The sequence below is a fragment of the Lytechinus variegatus genome, chromosome 13, assembly GCF_018143015.1.
Source record: "Lytechinus variegatus isolate NC3 chromosome 13, Lvar_3.0, whole genome shotgun sequence".
In the NCBI taxonomy this organism is placed as follows: domain Eukaryota; kingdom Metazoa; phylum Echinodermata; class Echinoidea; order Temnopleuroida; family Toxopneustidae; genus Lytechinus; species Lytechinus variegatus.
Window position 1 is genome coordinate 28,333,804 of NC_054752.1, and position 12,307 is coordinate 28,346,110.

General features: G+C 35.9%; 1 protein-coding gene across 1 annotated transcript in view; it reads right to left on the reverse strand.

The window, feature by feature from the left end:
* Positions 1 to 206: 206 nt before the first annotated feature.
* The window catches only part of LOC121425872 (alpha-N-acetylgalactosaminide alpha-2,6-sialyltransferase 2-like), a 62,755-nt gene continuing 50,654 nt past the window's right edge, over positions 207 to 12,307 (reverse strand). The window contains exons 6-8 of the mRNA XM_041621955.1: positions 12,143 to 12,249; positions 10,821 to 10,933; positions 207 to 5,171 (exon numbers count right to left, since the gene is read on the reverse strand). Coding sequence (XP_041477889.1) covers positions 4,957 to 5,171; positions 10,821 to 10,933; positions 12,143 to 12,249 — 435 coding nt within the window. The 3' untranslated portion in view covers positions 207 to 4,956. The remainder of the gene's footprint in view (positions 5,172 to 10,820; positions 10,934 to 12,142; positions 12,250 to 12,307) is intronic.

Sequence of the window (12,307 nt, forward strand, 5' to 3'; positions counted from 1 at the left end):
TTATCGTCTTTGGAAACAATCCTCAAAATACTGTGCTTGTTGTTTGATGGAAAACGAGTGTTAGTTGAGACAAGGATACTATTAATGGATAAAGACCACCAAATGTTCTCATGATTGAAATTCCAAGTATACACAATATATGTATAATATACTAAGTCCAAGCTCCTAAACTAAGATTGAAAAAGCAGTTTGAGTTTGATTTTTTGTATTGAGTTGTATATTTACAAATTACATCACTTGATATGATTTAACTTTTGTTCAAGACATTTGACACTGGCTATTTCCTAAAAAACAGAGAATACAATATAAAACGTAACTGTTCCAATTCATTAAGGATTATTTGATAAGATTGTTTATATGATACAACAGAAATTATTATTTCACACACATAAAATAATATTTGTCATTTTTATTTTGCATTCATTTCATTGGATGATGAATTATAAGTTTTTCAATGTGTTTAATACCAAGATCATTTCAGATAATAATTGTATGTTACCTTCATCATTCCTATGAATAAATAAAGTAATTTCAAGTTAATGTATAATCACATTACTTACACTGAATACATTGTGAAATGGTTAAATTTCAGATAAGAGTGAATAATATTTAGATGGTAATATTTAGCAATATTACACATAGGACAATGGTGCTCTACATTGCAGCATTTACAGTAAAAACTATTACCTTCCAAAATGCAACATGAAATATTTTTTAAAGTATAGCAATATATCTTTGACCATATCTTATTGTTAATCTAGCTAAGTATTTTACAGATAAGGAGCAATTCATAATATTTTGTAATTCAAAGCAGTTCAAGATATTTCTACATCGGTGGTATAGGTCATTTAGAATTTCACATCAGCATATTTTCATGTGAAAGAAACCTAACAGAAAAAAAAATAGAAACCAGAGTTATCAAAATATTAAAATGATAACTACAATTAGATTTTCCTTTGACGACAATGAAGTGTAACATTTCATAATGAGAGTTTTTAAATAAGTTTTTGCAGGTCAAAGAGTGGTAAATTCCAAAGTACTCATTCAGACAAGGGAACAATCATCGTTGAACTATGATGACATAACATATATATATATACTATGTACACATTTCAAATATGAATAAGACCAAAACATGTGTTTGACTGAATAGAGAGAAAAATTCCAAGGGCAAGATGAAAGTTATTAAAGCCAAACTTATTCTGCATGTCCATGTATAAAGGCAATAATCTATATGAATGTGTACAGATAAACTAAAACAAGGACAAAAGATATGGAAGACAATCCAAATTATCAACTAAAAAGTAAGAAAACACGACAAAAACAGTTACAACAAAGAATATTATGTTTGGTGATAAATCCTTCTTCCTGAAATGATTCTAATCCCATGAACATTAAGGGATCTGTAAATCTACATTTCAGAGTATGCATATCCATCCACATGCTCCAATATGATGCAACAAAATGCATACAGTCCAGAGGCTGTGCAACACTTTTGAAAGTGGAGGGCTGAGCCAAAAAGTTTAGGGGGGGGGGGGGTGACCATGCAAAAATCACAATCAGATGTTCATTTTTACGTTTTTGTACACGGGTTTTGGAAAAAAAAGTGGAGGAGGGGTGAAGCCCACCAAGCCCTCCCATTTCCGCAGCCCCTGCAGTCCATGGTGATGCATATAAAGATACAACGGTGGCACGACATATGCTCCTGCGACATTTCCTCTGGTCTTATAAATATCTCAGAGGGTATAGGGATAGAGTTAGAATTGAAATAAAAGTTTGGATTCAGAATAGCATCAAGACAAGGAATAGTGGTTTATTTAGTTCTGGAGGTTAGGTTTTAATATCTTTGGCATAACGTGCAGATTTTCCATTAGAGCAAATGTCATGGAGCCCCTTCACAGTGCAAGTGAACGGGCATTGAGCATTGTGGGGCATCACGCATGACCCAAGCTCAGCCGAGTAACCATCGTAACTTAATATGCATCACCATGGACTGCAGGGGCCTGAGGAAGTGGGAGGGCTAGGTGGGCTTCATTTTAACAATTCTCACAACATACATATACATATTTAATTATAACATTATAAACAGAAGTTAAAAACAAAACAAACACAATTTGAAATATATATTGAGAATTCACATGATGTAGTCATTTTCCACTATGGTACACCAATTTCTATAATTACTTTGGTTATTAACACAATATTACTCTTCAAAAAAACATACAAAAATATAAAATGGAAACAATAAATGCAACCAGCTAGTTTTACAAAACCTGTTATGTGCACCATAATGCATGAAAGATTGTTATTAGAGAATAAAGATAATACTTCCCCCCACCTTATGAAGCAGAATATTATTCATGATAAAGTTAAACATTCATATCCAATTACTTAAGTCTTTTGGTGAAATAAATATTTAATGTTGGTATTTTCAAAAAGCCCAGTTTATTCTCCTAATGGTAACACATTTGCAATAAATCATGGGTATGTGCTGAATGTGAGTCCTGTAGACAGGGAGAGAGAGATGGAGAAACAGAGAGGGTGATAGAGATGGAGAAACAAAAAGAGAGATAGAGAGACAGCATAAAACAGAGAGAGAAGCAGAGATAGAGGACGAAAGAGAAATTAAGAGATAGAGAGAACAAATGAAGTAAAGGGGAGACAAGCTTTATAGAGATGGATAGACAGAAAGCAGTTGATTAATAGAGAAAGGAAACTGTGAGAGACAGACAGAGCAAGATAGGAGACAGAGAGAGACTCAAAATGATACATAACATAGAATTGACCTATACAAACGTTCATACTTTTGTTTAAAAAAATATAAATATATCTTCAGTACCCCACCCTATAATGTATTAGACTTTGGTTAACTATAAACTGTCCAATTCATATATTTGGTGTCAAACTGGAAACATGAAAACTAGATCACAAAGTTCATACTTACATGTATAATAGCATAAAAATACGCACCTTATTTTGGTGGTCTCTACCAAGTGAACAGGAACACAATTTGCACCATACATTTATTGCAATTTAAAAAAAAAATAATTCTGTGCATATTCAATGATTTATAGCTAAACAAAAGCTGGGTACATTGGATTTGATCTGCGGGCTGCTGTGCATAAAATCACTTTTTTTTGCTGGTCACTCCATTTTTTGGTCTAAGCTGACAAATGAGAAAGAGGAGGGGTAAAAACTGCGTAATATTCCTGCCAAAAGATGAAGCAACAATGGCTCTAGTTGTCAACGATTAAGTAGTCGTTACAGGAAAATCCAAACACTTTCTTGTTCAGGACCAACACATGCCTATGAAAGAAGAGATGGTGTACCGTTAAACCACTCCATGCTTTCTTCGCCATGGAAACCTTTATAAACAGAGAACATAATACAATGTCATTTATGTTATGAAACATCCATATCTTTATCGCTTGCTACATAATGCTGCAATTTCAGTGTTGCTTTCTTTCGGTGAACTTCGTGAATCTATTATTGTTCAATTACAATTACTGCAGGAGATAATCTCTACATACTTTAATCCAGGTGAATTGAGATTATAAAAAGATTGTCCTGTTTTCATATCATTGTATATTTCTTTGCTACCTGAGCTACATGCTACAACATATACATTCCATTAATTGAACTTCATCATACACCTATACAATATTCATAATGGAATGTAGGTACAAACATTTTTAAGTGGTACACTTTAGTACTATATTTGGCACAAGACAAATTTTGTACAAGAAATGTAATTGTGATAAATGTTAAAACACTGGATGTGTATTAGCCTGTAGAGGTGTGTAAAATGTGACCATTGAAATTGTGTTAATTTGTGAAGTGCTAATTTGCTATTTACTGAGACAATGAACTGTTGGAAAATATGCCATAATTACTCTCCATATATTGCTTCATTGGATTGCAGTGCAGCTGGAAATTTCTGGGGCCCTGTTTCAAAAACTGGTTATAGTGAACAATTTGCAATAACAGTTACAAGCTACTGAAATCCTTTAATCTGATTGGTTGATAGTCCACTGGTTGTAGAAATTGTGCATTTGTTACTATTGCAAGTCATTTTGAAACAGGACCCTGATCAGACAGAGAGTTTGGGGTCGAACCAATGTTCACAGTCATTTCTTCTTTATCCCCCTAACTCCTTGTATGAGCCGCATGTTTCCGAACCTCTGTTTGATTGAACAGGGGCTGTTTTTGCCTAGTTGATGAAATCCACATGGATGGAAATGAATCATGACAGACAAAAACCATCTCTTTTACCACTACCATAACGTTGAGTGAAGAAAATTGAAAATAAGATTATAACTGTGACATGTTTGCTACATTTGTTGGTATCAATCATATGATCAGAGTATTAGCTTATATGAACAGGGGGGTGTTTCACAAAGATTTAAGTATGACTCAGATTCACAATTAAATGCCGAGTTGCTTGCGTTATGAAAGGCATGACCACATTGGTCAGATCATGCCAAGAGGACGTGCACTACTGCGTATAAATCTATAAGATTGCGCGTTGCATATCATGTACGCGTCAGCATTAAGGTGCGACTCTAAATCACACTCAAATCTTTGTGAAACACCTCCCTGGTAGTTTAAGAAGAGGCATCCATTACAATATTCTTTGAGACATATCGCCCATCATAGAATATTTGCAATTTACTGTTATTCATAACAGAGCACAGAATTCCCATGTTAGTGGATTACATAAGACAAAACTGTGAGGACTTGTTACAAGATGAGATCAAATACTTGGTCGTCCTCTCATAAGACATGTTGAAGCTGATAGCGCCCTCTTGTGATACTTCGACAGCCGCTGCATTTTTTTAATTGATATTGTGAAAGGGCCTTGATTTTGTAAGAGGATGATGATGATCCCATTAAAAGTGGAATTTGAAACGTTGTTCGTAACCACACACAGATAAACATGAATAGTTTTTATTCCCGTCATAAGTCCCGTTTGAAAAATCGGATAACTCCCTCTTCGTGCAGCTTGTTCCAAAGTCCTCTCTCGTTGTCGATATCGTGAAGGGCCGTGGATTTGTCGGTGTGGTTTACAAAGTTTTTGTCGTAGTAGTGTAGCGTGAAGCGCTGGTCGTAACCGAACCCATAGATTGTTACCTCGTCGCAAATGTGGACTGCTAGCATCACTACTAAGGCACCTGATTGCATACAGAAAAAGAAAACATTGGATTATAAAAAGATTTCAACAAATTAATACTAACCAATATCATTTTAGTGCATTGGGTAATTTCAAGTCAGTGTTGACCTTTTGGTGTTGGTGCTAGGTCAATTTTTACATGATTATAAAATCCATCCCTATGTATATAACATAATTCAGGCCTGCCAACTTCTGAAAATGAAAAAAGGAGTCCTATTCGTGCGGCGCAAATTATTCTGCTTGATGTCAGGTGTGTCTCCCTCACATTTTTTTTCAATTAAGACATGAAATAGCATTCGTATATTCAAACATAGTGGAATTACAAGTGTTGAACAAGAGTGTCGCTATGGGAGCACATAATATTGCCCCCCCCCCTGTAACATGGAAAACGGAGTTATTGGTCAAGCAAGAAAAGTGATCTTTTGACCTCAAAATCAATAGGCTTTCTGGGATCCATGCTAGTATCATACATGTACACACCAAACTACCTGAGCTTAGGTTAAGTTAAACTGAAGTTATCTCATTTACAAGGAAAAGTTAACGGACGGACACCTAGCGTGATACCATAATACGTCCTGTAGGACAGGCGTATAAAAACTATATTACTCTCACACCCATACACACACCCATACCCCACCACACAAATACATATATGGGCTGATTTATTTTTCATCAAGTGCTCCTCTTTATGGTTGATAAAAAAAATCTTAATAACGGGAAATTACTGGAAACAAATGGATTAGTTATTAACAGGCCTGAATGATTGATGCAATATTATTGTAGCACTTTCATACTCCAATGTTTCAAAGATTTTTCTATACTCTCAAAAAGGAATGACTTTAGGTTGATTCAACACCAACACACACCCCACCCTTCCAACGTGATATATTGTAAGTCTACACAAACCCGCGCGTATAAAGCATGATTACCAACAAGCATGCATGCCGTAACTAGGCATTCTATATTAAGCAAATAATGACTGTTGGTAAAGGTGATGGGCAAACTCTCACGAGGCAAGCTGGATGTAGCCATGTTTCCAAAGTGAAGCTGAGGAAAGATAGAGAGTACATCTAGCTTGCCAAAGAAGTGATAGTTTGCCTTGTCATCTGAAATCAACAGGTGATTATTTCCCTTTTCTTTGCATTGGGAACCGCTCTAAACAGAGAAACCAATATCAATACATCTCTATGCGAAGAATTTGATTTTTTTAAAATCCAGATTTCCTTGTGGAGCGTTGTGGCCCAGTGGATTAGTCTTCAAACTTTGAAACAGAGGGTCGTGGGTTTGAATCCCAGCCATGGCGTAATTTCCTTCAGCAAGAAACTGATCCACAATGTGCTGCACTCAACCCAGGTGAGGTAAATGGGTACCGGTAGGAAGTAATTCCTTAAAAACCTGTGTGCGCTATGAACGCCTAGCTTAGCTGGGTAATATAGGTGCGCCTTGAGCACCTAACAGGGTGGATATGTGCCCAAAATAAATACCTATATTATTATTCAAAAAAATTGATTGAGACGATTATGCTTGACTTTAATGCTAGCGCGATTGTAGTACACTGTGCGCAAGTATCCGAGATCTTGCTCCAGCAAGGTTTATTGAGACCTTACAAAGGAATTTTACCATCACTTCACAATAAAACGATTGAGCAGCAATGCATTTTTATTTTGCGCAATCGTCGCTGCAGGCGATGGAGAAAAAGGATTTTAAAAATCGAGTGACAATGACCTCTTCATTTCATGTGTACTCAAACTAATTCATAACGTAATATGAAACTATAGGCTGAAAAAGATCAGCGAAACAAAAAAGGTCCAACACTGTGAGTAATGATTGATGGGGAACACTACCCTTTATCACGTGACTGACATCTGACCTATCCTAAAGCAAGATTCTTAGTATGAAGAATATAAATATTTTTAATGACATGCCATTTGAACTCTAAACACAGCTTGTCTTAAAGATTCAGATCAAAGTAGTGACTTAACAATCAGGGGTAGTGCAAAGGGGGGGGGGGGTGACAAACCATTACACTTAGGATATTTCAATTAGTGAAAAAAACGAGGAAAAAAGAGGGAAAGGAATGAAGCGAGAAAGAAGAATATAAAAAGGAGAGATCTGGGCTGTGTAATATTAATACCCCTATCATTCGGTGGATTCACAATATGGTGCTCATCCATCAGTTGTAGCAAACAGGCCAAATTTCTCATTTGGGGTCAACATCGCACACAGGCGCAGGCAGCGCACAGTGCTAGTGTACTGTAATGTGACTGTGATGTTTTAGAATAAAAACCATATGGCAAGAATTCACCAAAAACGGTCTAAATTTCGTGAAGAAATATGCGGGCAAATTTGTCTCCCATCTCCTGGATGATATTAACAGCATATCCGGTCGATCTAAGACAGCCAGCATATTGTTAACTCTTTGCATGCTGAATCAATTTTTGGGGAATAATAATGACAATTGTTTCCATGTAATTTTCTTTGAATCAAGATTTTCATTTTTAACAATTGATATAATTATCATATTGATGTTGTCCAAGAACATTTGCCATTTTTCAGCTTCTCTAATATGAAGTTAGGGGAGAAAACTAATTATTACAATTGTTGAGTTTAATTGTACAAATGTGGAAAAATGCAACATCAGCGCGCAAAGGGTTAATTCACTGAATTCAACTGACAAAAATATGATGTCACATTTTTAGGCTCTGAGTTTGTTTGAGAAAGAAAAAAAAAATTCTAACTTCTTGAATCAACACTATAGTTTTTCAACCTTTTATATTTTGTAGTACATATAGATGTGAATATCTCAGGTAGTTCACCATACAGCAAAGCTTGCTGTTGGGAGATAAGCCCGAGAGCCAAATGTGTTAATATTTCCGCAAAAAATTTGTAGTCATTTGGCAGTTAAAGTGAAATTCGCAAAAATAAATCCTTCAGGAAACTAATAGCTTCTACAGTTCATCATTTTCCCCCAGATTTTCATATTGCTTGTGCTGTGTTGTAAAGAAAATAATAAAAATAGAAAAATGCTATTTCTCTCCTTTTTTACATATTTGAATTAATAATGACATTTAAAAAAAAATGTTTCTGTTTGTGTGAATTTTCTATATTACTAAAATAAACTTGTTGCTAGGGTGTACTTTGCATTTAATTTCTCATATTTTATTGTTTGGGGAAGGCAGGGCATGTTGTACTTTGTGACTATAAAGTTGATTGTTCTGCAAATAACGTAATTTATTCTTCGAACGTCTGAGTAATTGTTAGCAGTGTACATAAAAACATCCTTTTCAAATTCGATGCAACAATGCTTCACAAGATTTACGCGATTGGGGTGTGTGCAACATGTCTCAATGTAATATAAGATGTTGTAAGCTACTGAAATCGTTGTATCTGCTTGGCTGAGACTAAGATCAATTTCATGGATGACGTTAATATTGATCAGAGGGCCTAAAAATCACCTTTTGAATGATGTTGCACAAAAACTATTAATTGCAATCATTTGCAACTGATCCATCACTTTTAACAACTCATAGTTCTAAATTAAAGGTCAAGTCCACCTCAGAAAAATGTTGATTTGAATCAACAGAGAAAAATCAGACAAGCACAATGCTGAAGATTTCATCAAAATTGGATGTAAAATAAGAAAGTTATGCCATTTCAAAGTTTCGCTTATTTTTAACAAAATAGTTATATGAACGAGCCAGTTACATCCAAATGAGAGAGTTGATGATGTCAATCACTCACTATTTCTTTTGTTTTTTATTGTTTGAATTATACAATATTTCAATTTTTACGAATTTGACGATTAGGACCTCCTTGCCTGAAGCACAAAATGTTAAAATAATGGAATTCCACGTGTTCAGGGAGGAATGAAACTTCATTTCACATGACAATGACGAGAAAATCAAAATATCTCATATTTCAAACAATAAAAAACAAAAGAAATAGTGAGTGAATGACATCATCGACTCTCTCATTTGGATGTAGCTGGCTCGTTCATATAACTGTTTTTGTGAAATGAAGCGAAACTTTGAAATGTCATAACTTTCTTATTTTACATCCGATTTTGATGAAATTTTCAGTGTTATGCTTGTTGAATTTTTCTCTTTTTATTCAAATCAAGGTTTTGTTGGGGTGGACTTGTCCTTTAACATTTAGTTACGGAGAAACAAGCAGACCATAATCTGCTATTAATCAACTTGAACTGAATTTAATGAAAGAGCAGAGTAAAATTTTGAAATATACTAGGTAAACAAAAATTTATGACATTTTCAGCTTTTCGTAAGAGTTATGCTGCACTTCAGAATATGGGCTCTAGAATTCATTGCTCGACAGGTTTGATGTCTAATCAAACTCAACCAGAGATTAGGTCTAGATTAGTCTCGATTGGATGTTGTGTGTGGAAGCACTCTTTCTCAAAGCTATTAAACACAGAGGGCCTCCTAATTCCCATTCCTAACCCCGTGTCAATCCATCCATTTCCCCTCTTTAACCTCCAATCTGGACTAGGTCTAGATCAGTCTAGAACTAATTGCTCTTGTGAGTGTGGTTATTCTAGATCAGTCAAGATCTATTCATATTAAACAAGCAGGATCAGGTTAGATCTATCAACACACATTTTTGCATCACAAACGGTTCAATGACATTTGCTCCAGCGACAAATGCTCTGCTGTAAATTCCACACACTAATGAAATTACCAAATTCAACATTATACCCCATTCTAAACCTAACATAAAAACCTCCTCCAACCCCAACCCTTTCTTAGATGAAATAAAGCCCAGAGCAATTGTCACCGGAGCAAATGTCCTGTCACCAGAAATCCATGCCAGATGACTACAGAAGATGATCTGGATTGATTCAGAATCATTTACATTTATTTTTCCATATCAAAAGCAGAAAAGTATCATCCTACAATATGGCACACTCCACAAGGCCACACCCAAGCTGGATAAGACCTTGTAGGGCAAACCATCAAGGAGGCCGTTCTCATTACGCTTTCTAAAACTAGTTCACTGGAAACCGATTCAGGAAACCACTTTGGAAGATCGCTTTGCTAGCGTTCCCACGTGATCACACAAAAGTGGTTTTCAAATTCACTTCACGTAAAGCGCTCTTGTTGCTATGGAAACGCTCTCAGTGGGGTGACACGTTTCGCGCGAAATTCGAAACTGCAGCATAGGCATTCTACACCTGTTGTGTGGAGTACCGCGCTCAAAATGTGCGAAGATCACTTCCCGAAGAACGGTTGTGTCCTCACTTACGCTAAAACCAGTTTAACGAGGCAAAGTGATCTTGAAAACTACATCGCGAGGTGGTTTTCCAAACTGGTTTGGAAGATCACTTCCAAGACCACTTTGATCGTTTTCACTACGCGTTAAACTAGTTTCCACTAAACTAGTTTCCAGTAAACTAGTTGTTGGAACGTAGTGAGAACAGCCTCAAGGAGAGCAATCTTTTTTAAGGTCTATTTTTTACAACTTACTGCCTAATAAAATTTTCAACATCGGATAAGCTTACATTGCGATGAATGGGAACTTCCAGGGCTCCTTTTTATAGTTTCTGGTGCTCTTTTGAGCATTTCGGGGCTAACTTGCCCCCCAGCCCCTTTGTAATTTTTTCCCTGAAGGAGAGCGAGTACGAACCGGGACTCACCTGTGGTTGGTCTATGTGATTTGCCATCTAGGTATCTTGTAAAGACATAACGGGAGAAGTCTGGATGTAAGAGCTTTAGCCTGTCAGGGGGTATAGGTGGCTTCTTCAGTTTACTGCATGGAGAAAGAAATAGTAGGAAGAAATAAAGAGGAGAGAAAAAGATAGAGAAATGATAGAGAGAGAAAGACAGAGGAAAGAACGACAGAGAGTGAGAGGGGGAGGCATAAGAAAGAGAACGATAGAGGAGAGAGAATGAAAGACGGAGGAGAGAGTATGATAGTAAAGGAGAGATATAAAGAGGAAAGAACAAGAGAGAGTGAGAGGGGGTGAGGGGAGAAAGACAGGCAAAAGAGAGAAAGAGATAGAGGAGAACGAAAGACGGAGATGAGAGCATGATAGCAAGAGAGAAAGAAAGAGGAAAGGAGAAGAAAGATTTAGGCCAGAGAAAGAATGACATAAGAGATGGAAGACACAAGGGACAGAAATAAAAGATCAAGGAAAAAAACAAATAGAAACAAATATTCATGAACGTGGGAGAAAGCAGAGAGAATGGCAACAGAATCTTGAAAGATGAATTCCAAAATTACATAAATACAATATGAATTCTAATAAGATTCTGACCAAATGACCAAGGTTTTGTACAGAGGCCAAATGAATCTATTAAAACATGTTTCTTCATAAGTATAATAAGCTAGGCTATTGAGGTATGTTTATGGGCATTTTTCTAAGCAATGTCCATACGTGTATCTGTGCTTGTACATTTCATCACCGCAAACAGGATGGCAAATTCATGCAAAAAGGGGGAGTACCTGTAAAGGATGGGGGGGGGGTGCATGTCAGCAAAAGGACACCTGATTCATTAATGTATTCCAACATGACTACAAGGAAGCAATAAGTGAAAAACAGAAACAAAGAACAAATAAAAAGAAGAAGTACTTGTAAAACAGATTAAGTTCAATAGCAGGATACTGGCATGTAAGTTAAAACCCTTCTTAAAGTTTCATGTTTCTTTTTTCTTCTATATTATCTTCTCTGAAACTGATCTATAACTTACTTACATGTAATAATGGCTGCAAAAGTAGTCGATTACAAAGAATCTGTAATCAAATATCACTTCTCCAGTATAACATGCCTTGGCAGCTCTAGCGATATTTCTCTATACTTGTTTCTGTAAACCGACCCATAACTTATTTCATAATGGCTTGAAAAGAAGTCTGTTACAAGATCATGTTATCAAATATCTCCTTTCTATTACATGAACATGCCTGCACAGCTGTAGTAATATCATCCTGGTACATGACGGCATCTAATGTTTCACTTACTATTTTTTGCCTTTTGAAACATAAATAGGTGGAGGTTGACTGTTGATAATACTCTCCATGTAATCAACATCGTACTGTTTGAACATGGTGTATACATACATTGCACTCTGTGAAAAAAAAAGATCAATAAAAATACTTTAACACATATTCAACTTTTAATTTCAA